The sequence below is a fragment of the Neofelis nebulosa genome, chromosome 17 (genome assembly GCF_028018385.1).
Source record: "Neofelis nebulosa isolate mNeoNeb1 chromosome 17, mNeoNeb1.pri, whole genome shotgun sequence".
Classification (NCBI taxonomy): Eukaryota; Metazoa; Chordata; class Mammalia; order Carnivora; family Felidae; genus Neofelis; species Neofelis nebulosa.
This window is the reverse complement of record NC_080798.1, coordinates 15,849,237-15,865,996: the sequence shown is the minus strand read 5'-3', so window position 1 is coordinate 15,865,996 and position 16,760 is coordinate 15,849,237. Positions and strand designations below refer to the sequence as shown.

Here is a 16,760-nt window from a genome sequence, read left to right as displayed (position 1 = left end):
CCAGCAACACATCACACACACCCGCAAGTGAGGAGCCTTAAAAGTTAGGTTTCCTCAGTCTTCTCTCTGTCCCTCAGTCTCCCCCTTTTCTGTCCCTCGGTCTCCTCCACTTATCTCAGGCAAAAATAATGGTAGAAGTGACTTCTGGGCAGTGATAGCACTCCAGAAGGATGTCAGCAAGCGTCCCTGTCACTGTGGCTTTCCCTTTCCTCCTCTGAGATCTTGTCTTTTCTAGGAAACTTGAGGACTGTTTCTGGTTTCTCAGTTATGAGTCCTGGCTCATTCGCGGTCCTTTTACGTGAGTGAGGCTCCCCCATTCCCCTTCTGCACCTCTGGCGTAGCATCTGTCCCTCTGGCTCCACTACCATTTCTTCACCTTCAGTTCTCCCTTCTAAGTTCTTCCGTGACTATTTTGTAATGTTCACAGCATTTTATTAATAAAGCAAGTGTTTTGGCTTCCCGTTGGCCTCATATTTACCCCTTACCAGTTTTGGGATTAGTCCATTTTTAAGCCTAAATATTCTCATCTGTTTAATGGGCATAATATAGGAGAGGATGAGGATTCAGTACAAGCCCACTGTGTACACAGGACCCGGCATATTGTAAGTCTTTGATCACTGGCAGCTACAGTTACTGGTTTTATTATCAAGTGTCTCTTCCTGTGGGTTGTCAGCCTCAAGTTGGGCTCTGCCCCTAGAACTGCCACAGTTTCATAAATAGAACCAGCTAGGGTGTGTCTGAGCTGGGCGCTAAGCCCCACTCCTCTGCCATTCTGATGTGGCGGGGATCCTGGCTGCCCTCCAAAGGCCTGAAGGGAGAGTGCTGAGTTACAGCTGGAGGGGGATGTGAGGAACAAACAGGGAACCGGGAAGGAAAAATTTCCCCTTAAACAGAGGTGTGATTCTGGTTCTGCCAGAGAGACCCCGGCTCACTCATATGCACCTTTTTTTTTTTTTTTAAATAGGCTCCACACCCAGCACAGAGCCCAACACGGGCTCTGAGACACACAACCCTGAGATCAAGACCTGAACTGCCATCCAGAGTTGGATACCCAATTGAATGAGCCACCCAGGTGCCCCTACCTTTTTTTTTTTTTTTTTTTTTAACCTAATTCCCTTTAATGTCTCAGCTCAGCTATCCCCTTCCTCGGGTAGTTTTCTTGACCTCCCCGAACTGGATCAGGTCACCTCTTTGGGTTCCCGTGGGCTCCACAGTCCTCTAGGCTTCCCCCATCCCAGCTTCAGTTACTCTCCTGTGCTTCCCTGATCACACACCTGACCCTCTGGGCTGTGGCTCTGTTGAAGCAGCAACAGGGGCTGAGAGCTGAGAGCCCCCTGAGGGCAACGTCTAGAACTCGAGGGCAAGGTCTAGAACTGTCTTGGTCGCTGCTGTATTCCCCGCATCACTCACCAAAGGGTCAGGCACAAAGTAGGCGCTGAGCAAAGATCTGGGCTAAGGCACCCCACTCTGTCCATGGGGACACAGACGACGCCTGCCTCTGTGGTGTCCCTCATTATACAAGCGTCCCCTCCGGGTGGACGCAAACAGAGCACGACGTGGCGAATGGAGCAAGGACTGGATTTCAGTTTGTCCTCTTGTCCCCTCAACCACGAGCCTGGATGCAGTGCGCGATCTCTGCCGCCCGGCGCGATGGCCCTGAGGAGTTGGGGAGCAACTTCTCGGTCTGCGAGAGGAAAAAAGTTAGGCTTTTCTCTAACATAGGGAATCGCGACTCCTGGGCGGAAGAGAGGGAAGGAATGGAGGGAATGGAGGAACCCCCCCCCCCCCCGGCCCCTCCGCCCTTCCCGTCCCGTTGGACTCCTGGGTCCGGGAACGCGCGGCTCCGCCCTCACACCTGGCGCTGGGGCGTGCCTCAGTTTACCGGAGGCGGGGCGTTCCTCCACCCCCGCCCCCCTCCTTTTCCCTCTTCCTCTTCGGGGCGCTGGCAGCCGCGCCTCGAGCACTGCCGGAACTGAAGCTGGGCTCCTGGCGGCCCGGAGGCGGGGGCCACGTCAGCGGGGCGGCGGGGGCCGTGCGAGCGCCGGTCGCGGCGGGCGCCATGCGGCGGGGCGCACTCCTGGCGGGCGCCCTGGCGGCCTACGCCGTGTACCTGGTGCTGGGCGCGCTGCTGGTGGCGTGGCTGGAGCGGCCGCACGAAGCTCGCCTCCGGGCCGAGCTGGAGACGCTGCGCGCGGAGCTGCTGCGGCGCAGCCCGTGTGTGGCCGCCCCCGCCCTGGACGCCTTCGTGGAGAGGGTGCTGGCGGCCGGACGGCTGGGACGCGCCGCTCTCGCCAACGCTTCGGGGCCCGCCAACAACTCCGACCCCGCCTGGGACTTTGCCTCCGCTCTCTTCTTCGCCAGCACGCTGGTCACCACCGTGGGTACGTGAGCGCCGCCCCACCTGGGGACCCGGGAGTCATCACGAAATACTCTTACCCCAGCGGATCACTCGCAGTCCGCCTCTGGAACTAGAATCCCCTGGAACCCCCCCCCCCCCCCCCCAACGAGGATCCAGGACCCACACCGGTGGGATCCGCCTCCCTTGGGAAGCCCCCATCCAAGCCCTTCCTCCCAGCAGGAAACCTCCCCCGTCCCACTTCCCTCCTGGACTAGGGCTGCCCTCAGAGTACCTTCCAGGGAGCATCTGGGACCCCATTCCTCTGCCGGAAACCCCTTGGAGCTCCATCCGTCCAGTCCCCTCTGGGCCTAGGACTACTTTCAGAGACCTCTAGCGAAGACCCAAGACGGTCCACCTGAGACCCTCTCCCCCTCTGGACCCGGACCTCAACCACACAAGGACCTCTGCCCTTCTCTCTGGGCTCAGACCGCCATTCCCTCCAACGCTATCTCCTGAGTCTCCAGATATGTCCTTCGGGGATGCCCCTTGGGAAATCCTACCCCAGCCCCCTCCTGACCCTGGTGCCCCAGCAAAGACCTTGAATCTCCACACCCTCTCAGGGCACCATCACTACAGACTTTACTTCCAGTACAGACCCCTCAACAAGGACCAGGGCCCCGGGTCGGTGATTTCCAACCCCTCTGGACCTAGACCAGTCCCCAGCAAGGGCCCCCATCCTCCTCCAGACCAAGGACCACCCTCATCCTCATATTCCCCATACTCCCTAGCAGGCAGCCCTGACTGCAGACACAGGACCCCTCCATCTTGACATCTCCCCTGTACTGGGAGCCTCCAAGGCAGGGTTTTCCTCCCAGAAGGGCCACCCCCATTCCCTCTGTACCTGGGACTTCCAATTCAGCAGCTCCCAACTGTGGATGTATGAGAGGCACCCATCATGGTGGGAGCTAGAGCACCTCCAGGAAGGACCGGTGACCTTCCAACCAGAAGCTGGTCAGCCAGGACTTCCACCTCTCCAGTCCCAAAACCAGCTCCAGCAAAACTTCTAGCACTTTCCAAACTAGAGACTCTCCATAGGAGCCTCTTTGAACACCAGAACCCCTAGATGAGGCTCTCACCACTCTCTGGACCCTTGTACCCCTCAGTAAGAGCCCCAGAGCCACCTGGACCTTCTCCCAAGGACCCCAGCGCCCTCTGCACACACTGTCTTTGAGAGCCGCATCCTGCTTCACACACCCCCTCCACAGGAGGCCAGCTGAGGGACTGTGCTCTCCATACCTGCTACCCCTGTCCGCCCTGGATTGCCTAAGAATGGGAATCTTCTGGAGATCTGACACCCCTCCAGTCTTCTCCAGACCCACAAATGGGACCTCCGTCTCCACCCCAACACTGCCCCAGCCTGCTTTGGGCCTGAAATTCTCCCTTCTATCAAGGATGCTCCAGGACCTCAGCACCCTGGAACCCTCCCCAATATCCACTCATGACCATTACTGCTTTCCACCCTTCACACTCTCCGCCAGGACCTGGGACACCCGTCCCCTCCCATCATCCCTTTAGCACTGTCTACCTGCATCAGGTCCCCTCAAGCATCCTTGGGCTCAGAAACCCCCTTGCCTGACGACTCCTGTCCTGGTCCCATTTGTGATTCACAAGATGTCCCCACTGGTGCCTGTCCCCTCCTTCCTCTGAACTCAGGATGCCAGCCCCAAAACAGGATCCATTTCAAACCAGGGCACTGGGACTCCCCAGATCCCCTTCTCTGAACACCACCGCCCCCCCTGCCTCCACCAGATGGAACCGACCTCCTCCCCCCAGCTCTACCCTGAAAGTCCCCTCTTGCTTCGTGGCCAGACCTGGGAAATTCCTTTGTTGTCAGGTTCTGCGGGTCCTCCCCACTGCCCTTACCTAGCCCCCAAACTTCCTCTTTGTCTCTGCAGGGGATTTGGACTGGGGGAGGAGACTGCGACAGGCCCAGACTCTTAACTCCCCTTCCTGCCGGAAGTAGCAGGTGGCCTAACCTTTGGTGCCACCCGTTGTGTGGTGCCCATTGTGTGGACCAGCAAGCCAAGACCACAGACAGCAGAGCCAGGATGCTTCTCCCAGACTCTCTTCTACAAGCTGGCCGGGCCGGCCCGACCTGCTTCTGGGCTTCACTGGTCACATCAGTGTCTCCCTTTGCCTCCTCCCAGATCCTGGCTTCTGACAAGTCGCCCCAGGCAGGACAGGTGCAGAAGCCAAACTCAAGGCAGGCACACGCAGGCTTCGGTTCCCACTCAGCTGCTGCTCCTCTGGGCCTCAGTGTCCCCCCTCATCTCTTGAATGGAGATCATCGATCGCACTCCCCACCTCACAATAGTAGTGAAACCCATAGAGTACTTAGCACACACGGGCTTTAACTAGGTCAGTGCAGCAGCCTTGTGGGGCAGGTGCCATTTGCGGCAGTAGAAACTTTTTCAGCAGTAGAAACTGAAGCCCAGAGAGGTTGGATGATTTGCCCAAGACCACACGGCTAGGAAGGCGTAGAGAGATGTGAACTGAGGCCATGAGGCCTCAGAGCCCCATGCTTTTAACCGGTACACCATGCTAGGTTTCATAGGCTTGCGTGAAGAAGGGTGATATTCCTGTGTATTGTGAAAGAAAAATTTATTCTTTTTTTTTTAAGTTTATTTATTTATTTATTTATTTTGAGAGAGAGCACGAGTTGGTGGAGGGGCAGAGAGAGAGGTGTCAGAGGATCAGAAGCAGGCTCCGTGCTGACAGCAGACAGCCCCGTGTGGGGCTTGAACTCAGGAACCATGAGATCATGACCTGAGCCGAAGGCAGATGCTTAACCTTAATTGACTGAGCCTCCCAGGTGCCCCCAAAAGTTTATTCTGATACTTGTTAAAAATGGTAAGTTACTGGGGCCCCTGGATGGCTCGATCGGTTAAGTGTCCAACTCTTGATTTCGTCTCAGGTCATGATCACAGCTCAGGTCATGATCTCACGGTTTGTGAGATCAAGCCCCATGTCGGGCTCCACGCTGAGCAGAACTTGCTTGGGATTCTCTGTCTCCCCCTCTCTCTCTGCCCCTCCCCCACTTGCTGTCTCTCAAAAAATAAACAAACATTTTAAAAAATGGTAAGTTATTGCGATAGGGGAGTGAGACTGACCTCAGTTCTGAATATAGCAAAGACAGCTGGAGATTTAGAGCCAAGAGTGGAGTGAGGGGTCAGTGGATAGAAAAGTTACCAAGAGGCGACACAAGGGGAGGGGGATTCTTAGTAAACTGGCTTAGGATCCCTGCTAAAACCGGGCCTAGTCAAGAGAGCTCAGAGGAACCTGGCTGGCGTTTGGTCAAGGAGGGAGTCCTTGCGGTGCTGGTGATACCTGAGGTTTACTGAGCCTTGGCTATCATTGTCATTGTTGGTGAAGCCAGGAGGCCTGGATTTATCTAGAGAGGTAGAAACCACAGCATCTCTGGTTTTGCCTTAGGCCAGCGTCTTGGGAGGAAGACCTGGGGCCTGGAATCCATCCAGGCAGCCTTGCTGCGGTTGAGGCCAGGCGGGGGTGGAAGAGTCAGCCCACCCGGAACTGGGAACTGGGAACGGGAGAGAGGAAGTGAGCGTTACAGTCATGCTAACTCCTTCCATGCCCTTGCTAAGTGCTATGCCCAGTTCCAGCCTGGAAGGATTATTGCGACTGTGCTTGAGGAAAGGGATTGTTTTGAGTCCATTTTGTGGTACTCGGAGCAAACTGAAGCTCTGAGGGAAGAAACTCCTTGGCCAAGGTCACACAGGGAATAAATGACAAAGCACTGAGTTGGACTCGGCTCTGTGAGGTAGTCAGTTGAGGCTCACAGCCTCCATTCTATGCTAACTCCGTGATGTCTCTGTTTATAAGGTTTTTGTGTCATTAGCAAACCTGTCATTTCAGCTGGGCCACTGGAGTTTCTCCATTCAAATCCTTGTAATTAATGAAGGTTGGAGCCATATGTGAGGTGATAAACCTCACATAACAGTTGCTTAAAAAGATGAATGTTTGTTTCTGGCTCATATTCAAGGTTGTAGGTCCAAGACTGGAACATTGCTGCATCATTAGAGACCCTTGTGCTCCTCTGTGTAGTTTCCATTCACAAGGTCACCTCATGGTCCAAGATGGCTGCTCAACCCCAGTCTTCATGTCTATGTTCCAGCCAACAGGAGGAGGGAGGAAAGAAAGGGGATAGGCATTCTCTGCTTTTAAAGGACACTTGTTTTTAAGTTTATTTTGAGTGAGAGAGAGAGAAAGGAGGGGTAAAGAGAGAAGGAGAGAGAGAATCCCAAGCAGGCTCTGCACTGTCAGTGAAGTGCCCGACATAGGGCTCGAACTCACCGACCACGAGATCACGACCTGAGCCGGAATAAGAGTCAGACGCTTAACCGATTGAGCCACCCAGGCGCTTGAGGACACTTTCTAGAAGTTGCTTGCTTCTCTCATGTATAACTCATTGACCAGAAATTATTACAGAGTCATTCCGAGCTGCACAGGGGGGATGTCTTTATCCCAGGTGCCCATGTGTCCAGCAAGACCCAGAGGATTCTTTTTTACCCCAATTTTTTAAAATGGTGGTAAAACATACATAACAAAATGTACCGTCTTAGCCATTTTTAGGTGGACAGTTCGGTGGTATTCAGTACATTCATATTGTTATACAACCATCACCACTATTCATCTCCAGAACCTTTTCATCTTGCAGATCTGAAACTTACAGGGCACCTGGCTGGCTCAGTCTGTAGAGCATGGGACTCTGGTTCTTGGGGTCATGAGTTCAAGCCCCACGTTGGGCTTACTCAAAAAAAACCACACACACACACATACTGAAACGATACCAGTCAGACAATTATCTCCCCATTCCCTGCTCTCCCCAGCCTCTGGCAACCACCATTCTAATCTTTCTGTTTCTTTTTTTTCTTTTTTCTTTTCTTTTTTTTTTAATTTTTTTTTAAATGTCTATTTATTTTTGAGACAGAGAGAGACAGAGCATGAATGGGGGAGGGTCAGAGAGAGGGAGACACAGAATCTGAAACAGGCTCCAGGCTCTGAGCTGTCAGCACAGAGCCCGACGCGGGGCTCGAACCCACGGACCGCGAGATCATGACCCGAGCCGAAGTCGGCCGCCAAACCGACTGAGCCACCCAGGTGCCCCTAATCTTTCTGTTTCTATGAATTTGCCTACTTTAAGCACCTCCGACAAGTGGAACCCTATAGTATTTGTCTCTTTGTGATTAGCTTGTTTAACTTATGTCCTCAAGGTTCATTCGTGTTATAGTATGTGTCAGATTGTGCTTACTTAAAAAAGGTTTTTTAAATGTTTATTTATTTTTGAGAGAGACCTTGCGTGCGCATGAGTGGGGCAAGGGGCAGAGGGAAAGGGGGACACAGAACTCTACACTGTCAGTGCAGAGCCCGATGCAGGGCTGGAACCCATGAGATGTGAGATCAAGACCTGAGCCGAAACCAAGATTCAGATGCTTAACCCACTGAGCCACCCAGGCACCCCTCAGTTCTTTTGACTATATCAAAACCAGGGACCTTTTTGTATGGAAGACAGGTGCAGATGAATGTCTGCTCCTGTGTGGGGTGTTTCCACATTTTCATTGATCACAGGGTTGAATCTGTGGTCTTTGGGGCGAGACGTTTTACTGTCAACGTAAACCAGGGCCCTTACCACCCCAGTCACACTTCTGACCCTTTGGTTTGATTTTTTTGTAAAATGAAAAGAGATTTTATTTGAAAAAAATTTTTTTAACATTTATTTATTTTTGAGAGACAGGGAGAGCGTGAACAGGGGAGGGGCAGAGAGAGGGAGACACAGAATCGGAAGCAGGCTGCAGGCTCCAGGCTCCGAGCTGTCAGCGCAGAGCTGGGTGTGGGGCTCAAACTCACAGACCACGAGATCATGACCTGAGCTGAAGTCAGATGCTTAACCAACTGAGCTACCCAGACGCCCCAAATAAAAAGAGATTTTAAATTATACATTGCCAAAGTAAGCCGGAATCTCCAACACCTGAATTCCCCTTTATCATCTTTCTGGGTTTGTTTTTTTTTTATAATTTTTTAAATTTTTTTTTTTTTTTTTTTTTGAGAGAGAGAGAGAACAAGTTGGGGAGGGGCAGAGAGAGATGGGGACACAGGATCTGAAGCAGGCTCCACGCTGTCAGCACTGGGCCTGATGTGGGATTTGAACTCTCGAACTGTCAGATCATGACCTGTGTGGAAGTCGGAGGCTCAACTGACTGAGCCACCCAGGTGCCCCGATCTTTCTGTTTGCAGCACTCACACCCACGCTAACCTTCCTGTGTTCCCGCAGCCCTCCGGTAACCCAGTGGGACTTGGCACACCCATTTTAGAGACAGAGATACTAAGGCTCTGAGCCAAACTAGAGCCTGCACCCTTCATTCATTATTTTGACTATTGATCAAGTGCCCACTATGTGCCAGGTACCGGGGCTATGGCGGGGAACAAAACAGACAGGAGCCCCTGCCCTCGTGGAGCTGCACCCTAGCAGGGAGACACTAAGCAAATAAGGAAACCACATAGTATGTCAGAAGGTGGAAGTGCTATGAACACAAACCAAAAATAACAACAGTTAGGGAAGAAGGTATAATAGTTCAGGTAAGGTGGTGAGGGAGGGGAGGCCTCACTGAAAAAGCTGACATTTGAGCAAAGACCTGAAGGAAGGAGAGGGAACCAGCCCTGGGGTGGGGGAAGAGCTTTCCACAGGGGTGGGGGGGTGGGGGGGGGACAGTCAGTGCAAAGGCCCTGAGGTGGGAGCCGTGCTGCCTCGTTACATTGTGCGGGGTCTTGTGGGTCATGATGTCCTTTTACTTGAGTGGGATGGAGCCAAAGGGGGGCTCTAAGTGTGGGAGGATCATGACCTCACTCAGGTGTTCATCGGGTCCCTCTGGCTGTGTGTGGGGAACAGACTCCTGGCAAAGGTCAGGGGAGAAGGGAGACCAGGGAGAAGGCTGCTGATTAGACAGGCCCAAGGTGGGGCCATGGGACTGAGGTGCGGTAAAGCGAGTGGGTTCAGGATCTATATGAAGTTTAAGACAACAGGACTCACTGACAGGTGGAATATGGATGTGAGTGAGTGAAGGACATGAGGCTCACGGCCTGAGCAGTGGAGGGTCGGATGTGCCATTGATGAAGTTTTAGGGTGATGGAAGAGGGGGTTGGAGCTGATGGCCAAAAAAGAATTCTTGAAGACATCTTTGGTACAAAAAGGTGATTGCATTAAAGTACAGGGACAGGACCCATGGACAGTTAGGCTAACTGGTTATGTACCATGGACTTGGGGGAGGTAAAGTCAAAAGGGAAGTTTCCAAAGAGACTTTCATATGCTAAGAAAGACTCACCGCTTACTGGAGGCCTAGCTATTGTCAAGCTAAGGTTGTTCTTCCCTCCAGCAAAGCATTAACATTAAGACAGTAGGGAGTTCCTGAACTTTAGGCCATTGATGGGATTGCCTCTTTCTTATAAACTGTTGGAGACTCTTCCCAGTTAAACCATTTGATTTTTGTCCTTTCCTGTTTTGGGGTAGCCTGGAGCATCCAAGGAATATCACACATACCCCCTAGCGGCAGGGGGGGAGGGCAGGTAGGCTAGTTTGTACTTCGCCGGGCCCTCGGCCTGCCCTATGTTCCCTCATCACCATCTCTTGAGAGACTGTGGGAGGGGCAGTTTCCAGGGTGAAATTAAGCGTCGCTTTAGGGTGGCCGCGGACTCCCAAACGGAGGTGCCAGGCGGACAGAAGGCTTTCCCCTTGCTCCCGCAGGCTACGGGTACACAACGCCGCTGACCGATGCGGGCAAGGCCTTTTCCATTGCCTTTGCGCTCCTGGGCGTGCCGGCCACCATGCTGCTGCTGACGTCCTCGGCCCAGCGCCTGTCGCTGCTTCTGACCCACGCACCCCTCCTCCGGCTGACCACGCGTTGGGGCTGGGACCTCCGGCAGGTGGCCTGCTGGCACCTGGTGCTCCTGCTGGGAGTCGTAGTGACCACCTGCTTCCTGGTGCCGGCTGCCATCTTCGCGCGCCTCGAGGAGGGCTGGAGCTTCCTGGACGCCTTCTACTTCTGCTTCATCTCTCTGTCCACCATCGGCCTGGGTGACTACGTGCCCGGAGAGGCCCCCGGCCAGCCCCACCGGGCCCTTTACAAGGTGCTGGTCACAGGTGAGTAGAGCGGCCGGCCGGGGACCAAGGGTGGGGCACGGCCTTGTCCCGGAGGGTCTGGGGGGCCCGGCCCTGTCCCGGGGGTCCAAGTTCACCCGCCGCCCCTCCGCCGGCTCCGCAGCCTACCTCTTCCTGGGCCTGGTCGCCATGATGCTAGTGCTGCAGACTTTCCGCTACGTGTCCGACCTTCACGGCTTCACGGAGCTCGTCCTGTTGCCCAGTCCTTGTCCCGCCAGCCCCGGCGAGGATGACGACGATCGGGTGGACATCGTGGACCCGCAGCCGGAGTCACAGCAGCAGCTGGCCGCCGGCTCCCACGCCGACTACGCCTCCATCCCCAGGTAGCCGAGGCCGGGAGGGCCTGGCCCGCGACTGAGGGGGCCACGTGACTGGCGCTGCCGTCCTGGACCGTCCGCGAGCGCGTGCCCGAGCTCTCGAGGCACTGCCACCGGCCGGCCGGCCTTTGTTTGACGTGTCCCTGTCCCAGGTTCCACCGCCACCGCCTGGTTCTCCCGCCCCCCCCCCCCCCACCCCATCTCTCACTCCCCACACCCTGGGCTCTCTGGCTTCCCTCTCACTCTCTTGTGTCTCATTCTTTTACTGACTTCACCTGCCTCTCCCTCAGCCGCTCATCACCTGCCAGTCCTAGCAGGCTCTGGGCTCGGACCTCATTCCGGGCACTCGACGGGTCACTACACTGTGGGCAAGTGGCTGCCCTTGTCTGAGCTCAGATGTCCTCGTCTAGTCAAATGGAAACGATACGTCCACTCATCCCCAACCCCCTCCCATGAGCAGGCCCCAGGCTGAGCGGTGCTAGGGACACTGCGGTGGTTGGGATGGCCCCGGGCCCTCCTCTCACGGGTTCCTAGTCCAGCGAGGTAGACAGACCTGTCCCCACACAGTGACGACCCAGAATAGGCAGGACTGCGGTGGGGGAGGCAGGGTGGCCGGCAGCGCGTTCGAGAAGGCCCCGGGCAGAGCGGGCAGGGCTGAGGTGGATGGAGGAAGCACGGGGACTCTGCCCGATCCAGCCCGCAGGGTCAGGGAGATCTTTCTAGAAGAAGGGTTAACAACTCGGCCCTGAAATCTGAGGAGTAGTCAGGGGAAGAAGGTGGACCTTGTTTTATCTCAAGTGTCCCTCGGGAGCAAGACCCACGTGGCGAGCGCGGGGGTTGGGCCTGCGCCACAGAACCCTCCTCAGCAGCCTGGCAGGCAGGAAGCTGAGACAGGATCCGAATGGCACGGACGCCACTGGAACAGCTGTTCCCGTTTCCCGGGCACTGACCGCGTGAGTACCCTGGGCTCTGGAGCCAGCCTGCTTGGGCTCAGACCCCAACTCAGCTGTGTCGTGCCGCTGTCCTCGGGCAGTCACTTCACCTCTGTGATTCTCAGTTTTCCTCATCTGTAAAATGGCAATGATAGCAGTAGTTACTCCGAAGATGACTTCACAGAGGCTGCCGTGTTATGCTGTGACGCTTTCTTTGGCCAGGTTCCGTCCAGGGTTCTTTACACACGAGGAAGATGATGTCATCATCCTTTTCCACTGAGGCACTGGGCGTGGAGGTCCCGTGTCTTAGACACAGAGCTGGGAGGGGACTGATTTTCTGTATACTGCCCCCAGATTTGCCTCCTTCCAAGATGGTACATCGGTCATAGTTCTTGGCGCCACAGGCCCTTCTACTCAACTGTTACCTCTACCAAGCCCCGTGGAGGTTACAGAAGGGATAGGGTGTTTGAGCTGGACCTCGATAGCATTCAGGAAGAGAGGACACTTGGAGGCATTCCGGGCAGAAGGAACCATGTGTGTCTAGAGGGAGGAAAGCATGTCAGATATCAGCTTCTGGCAAGTGGTTTACTCCAACTGGACTATGGGGTGAACGGGGGAAGGAGAGGAGGCGCGGTGGACGTGCGTGCATCTTAAGTATCCTTAAATGACCAGCTTGGGAACTTGGCGTCTTTCTCGAGGGTACTAGAGAGCCATGGAAGGATCTTGAGCAGGAGAGGGCTATGGTTAGGTTTGGGCTTTAGCTGCTATGTGGAGGTGGACTAGAAGGGGAAGAATGGGGCCGGGTGCACAGGGGAGGCTGGGACAGGAACGGAGCAGGAGATGATGGGGCTGGGCAGGGCTGAGGAAAGGGGGAGACGGGCAGTGGAGGTCATGCTCGGGAGGCCAAGTGGACAGGCCTTGTGTAGGCCTTACAGACTTGGGAGGGACAAGGCCAGGCAAAGGCCCCAGGATGGTTGCCTGCCCCTGAGATGGGAACCTGGGAGAAGACAACAGGTTTGAGGGGAGACACTGAGGCTTGTTTAGAACATGGTGGGTGTGAGGGGCTAAAGGGACATCCAGAGGAAGGCATCAGAAGGTCACAGGAACCTCTGGGCAGAGCCTCAGGGTGTGGTTGAGGCTGGAGACAGATGGGGGAACCGAGGCCCCGAGTGTGGGTGTGGCAGCCGTGGGTGGAAGAGAGAAGACCCACCTTGAGAAGTCAGCCTTTGGGTATTTATATATTCATGTCAGTAAGGAAACGCTTCAGATGAGCACTGGGCATTATATGGAAGTGATGCATCACGAAATTCTACTCCTGAAACTAAATTACACTATATGTTAACTAACTAGAATTTAAATAAAAACTTGAAACATTAAAAAAAAAAAAAGTGAGAGCTTTGGGCTGCAGGTAACAAGATCCTGACCAGCACTGGCTGAAACAATGAGATGATTTCTATTGCCCATCACCAGAGTTGGGGAGAGCTCTGGGCAAGAGACAATCCACAGCTCCAGGAGGGTCTTGGGGCCCAAGGTTCCCAATCTCCTTGTTCAGCAGCCCTCAGCTGAAGACTTGGCTCCACTTGGGCTCTTCTCATGGCCCCAAAGTGACTGCCACAGGTCTGGGCATCACAACCAGACACAATAACTTTTAGTGCAAGAAGAGGGGGTCATCTCTCCCATATTGTCCCTTTGGAAGCAAGGAAATCTTTTTCCAAGTGCATCTCCCCAAAGACTTCCTTCTCTATCTCATTGGTTAAAATTAGCTCACATGCCCATTCTGAACCAATCATTGGCCAGAGTGATGGAACTGCCATGATTAACTTGGATGCCTCAGGATTCCCCTGCCACCTGAAACTGAGGCTGGGGGGCTGAGATTTTGGTCTGGAGGCTGCTGAACGTGGGAACAACACTGGGAAAAACACTTCTTCTTTTTTGTTGTTTATTTATTTTTGAGAGAGAGAGAGAGAGCAGAACATGAGCGGGGATGGGGGGCAGAGAGAGGGGGACACAGAATCTGAAGCAGGCTCCAGGCTCTAGGCTCCGAGCTGTCAGCACAGAGCCCAACCCAGGCTCAAATTCACGAATTGTGAGATCATGACTTGAGCGAAAGTCGGACGCTTAGCCCACTGAGCCACCCAAGCGCCCTGCACTGGGCTTCTATTAGAAAGGCAGAAGGGGGAGAATGGGCAGATGTTGATTAACTGGCAGGGTCATCATGTACAATTGGGCAGGTTGGGAACGACATAAGGGATGTCCGGATGGCAGGGTGGAAACAAACGGGGGCTGAAGTTCAAGACTGAAGATGACCGAAAGGGGCTTCTTTTTCTAGTTAACATAAAGGCCCCATATGGCAAGCAGTGACCCTTTTTTTCCTTAATGTTTGTTTATTTTTGAAAGAGAGGGCATGAGTTGGGGAGGGGCAGAGAGAGAGGGGGAGGGAGGATCTGGGGCACGGGGGGGTGGGGTGGGGGGGGGCGGGGACAGCGCAGGCTCTGCGCTGACAGCAGAGAGCCCAATAAGGGGCTCGAGAGATCATGACCTGAGCTGAAGTCAGATGCTCAACCGACTGAGCCACCCAGGTGCCCCAGCAGCGACCTTTCAACTGGTGTCCTCACACAAGAGAGAGGAGCTTACAAAGGAGACAGAAAAAGGAGACCCATAGAGGAGTAGGAAAACCAGGAGGGTAGGGAGAATCCATAAGAGATGAGAGAAATTTAAGGAGAATTCACCATTGTCCAATTATGCTAAAAAGTTACACAAGATTGTTTTAATAACAGTGATAGAAGACCCATAGGATTTACCATGCAGGGTGCTGTTCCAAGCTCTTGATACATAATTTATTTAACCTTCTCAGCAACTCCATTAGGTACATTTTCTACATGTGACAGTGGAGGAAAGGAGGCCCAGAGAGGTTAAATAGCCTGCCCAAGGTCACACAGGAAGTGCAAGACTGGCATCTGAGCAAAGTTTTGGTTGGTCACCTTGTCCCCCAGGAGTGCAGAAAACATCTGCTGTCTAGCTCTTTGCCTGCTTCCTGGCTCCTCGTGGTCCACCTTGCTGCTAAAGTCAGCCGCTGGCTGGGGAAGGCAGTCACTTCTCACCTTGCAGGAGGTGGCTGTGTGATCTGCTTCTGCTCCGCACTGCTTCTCCTTCCAGATTCCTCTAGAACAAGAAACCACGCCCTGTTCAATCCAACACCCAGGGGGGAAAAAAAAGCGTAGGCTAAAAATTCAAAAGGTACAAAAGACTGTACAGTGGAAAGTCAGTCTTTCTCCTACACCCAGGCTGTGTTGACTGATTTCTCAGGCCTTCTGGGCAAATAGCAGTATCCATGTGTGTGCATGTGTGTGTCATTTATTTTTTCCTTCACTCTATTCAGGTGGTACCTAGTATGATAAGGTGGTTATAATTACAGACTTTACAGGCAGAGTCCCTGGGTATAAGTCTTAACGCTGTCACTCTCAAGCTCTGTGACTTTGGGCAAGTGATTTCACCTCCTCGTGCCTGAGTTTGCTAATCTGTAAAATGGGATGATGACAGCACCTACCTCATGGACTTCTTAGAGAGTTAAGCAACTTAATATCTGTAAATCTCTCAGACTAGTGTCTGGTACTCAATAAATTGTTGACTAATGATTACTGTCTTCATCTCTGCACCTTAATTTTTTACATTATATAAGTCATCTATATCTATATCTATCTATATCTTTTATATACTTTTTAAAGTTTATTTATTTTGAGAGAGAGGGAGCAGAGGAGGGGCAGAGAGAAAGGGAGACAGAGGATCCAAAGCAGGCTCTGTGCTGACAGCAGTGAGCCTGATGTGGGTGGGGCTCGAACTCATGAACTGGGAGATCATGACCTGAGCCAAAGTTGGACGCTTATCCAACTGAGTCACCCAGGCACCCTTATATACTTTTTCTAGCACTAGTCTCATTTCTGCACCTTGCTTTTATCACCAACCCAGTAAAATTAGGAGATCATTCCTGAGACATACGAGTAGGTCTCACATCCTTTTTCTATGTCTGCAGTGCCTCCTCTAGGACACACATCCCATAAATTACCTTAACGTCTCACTAATGGACATGTGGGTGTTTGCCAATCTTTTGCTGACATAAATGATGCTGATCTAACAGAGGAACCTCCCCCTGGTAGGGCTGCATTCCTGAGTGGGGTGTGGGGAGGGGTGCCCTCTGCACCGAAGCCTCTGTGACTCTGTTCATGAGTGTAGAAGGGCTCAGGTACATAGCTTGTGAGTTTCTTCCCTCAGATGAATTCACTCCTCTGTGGCCTGTGGGGCTGGGGCAGTGGGGATAGACTTCCATCAGCTGTCATTTACATAGGACATCTGTTCTGTGCTGTGTTGGACAGAGTTGGGAACAACAGTGATGGAGAGAACCTTAGGTCTTGCCCTCATGGAACCTGTGATTCATTGGGAAGCAGTCATGGCCTGGTGTGTGGTCAGGGGAGGGATGGGGACTGGTCATATATTACAGACAAGACGCCAGAGAAGGGAAGTGGTCAGCCAGTGACAAAGTATGGAGTAGTGTTCCAGAGGGTGCTACTGCGGGGAACACAGTCTGGAGGAGAGAGAGCAGGCTGATCAAGGATATTCAAGTCCCTCCGTAAGACTGGCGGTAGAGGGCACAGGTCTATAGGGAGAACAGAGATGAGCTGGATGGGAAGAAGAAAAGGGATGAGATTATGCAGCACTCTGGAAACCAACTGGATTATTTCCCTGAGGTCCTGGGGAGACACGGAAGGCTTAAAGAACTATTTCTCAAGGTGTGGTCCTCAGACCATCAGTATCAGCATCACCAGAAAACTTGCCAGAAATACCAATTCTCGAGCCTCACCTGAGACCTACTGAATCAAACTCTGGGGGGTGAAGCCCAACAACCTGTTGTGTGTGTGTTTGTTTGTTTGTTTTTCCCAACAACATGT

General features: G+C 53.4%; 1 protein-coding gene across 1 annotated transcript; it reads left to right on the top strand.

The window, feature by feature from the left end:
* Positions 1-1,780: 1,780 nt before the first annotated feature.
* Positions 1,781-13,205, top strand: KCNK6 (potassium two pore domain channel subfamily K member 6). The gene is made up of 3 exons (XM_058708750.1): positions 1,781-2,381; positions 10,155-10,550; positions 10,672-13,205. Exons 1-3 carry the CDS (start codon positions 2,060-2,062, stop codon positions 10,893-10,895), a joined length of 942 nt encoding a protein of 313 aa, XP_058564733.1. The 5' UTR covers positions 1,781-2,059; the 3' UTR covers positions 10,896-13,205.
* The last annotated feature ends 3,555 nt before the right edge of the window (positions 13,206-16,760 follow it).

What these genes read in the sequence shown, in the direction of transcription:
- KCNK6 (XM_058708750.1), top strand. Translation starts at nt 2,060, where the DNA reads ATGCGGCGGGGCGCACTCCTGGCGGGCGCCCTGGCGGCCTACGCCGTG. An exon ending in CACGCTGGTCACCACCGTGG is followed by an intron (nt 2,382 to 10,154) that starts GTACGTGAGCGC and finishes TTGCTCCCGCAG; the next exon opens with GCTACGGGTACACAACGCCG. An exon ending in TTACAAGGTGCTGGTCACAG is followed by an intron (nt 10,551 to 10,671) that starts GTGAGTAGAGCG and finishes CCGGCTCCGCAG; the next exon opens with CCTACCTCTTCCTGGGCCTG.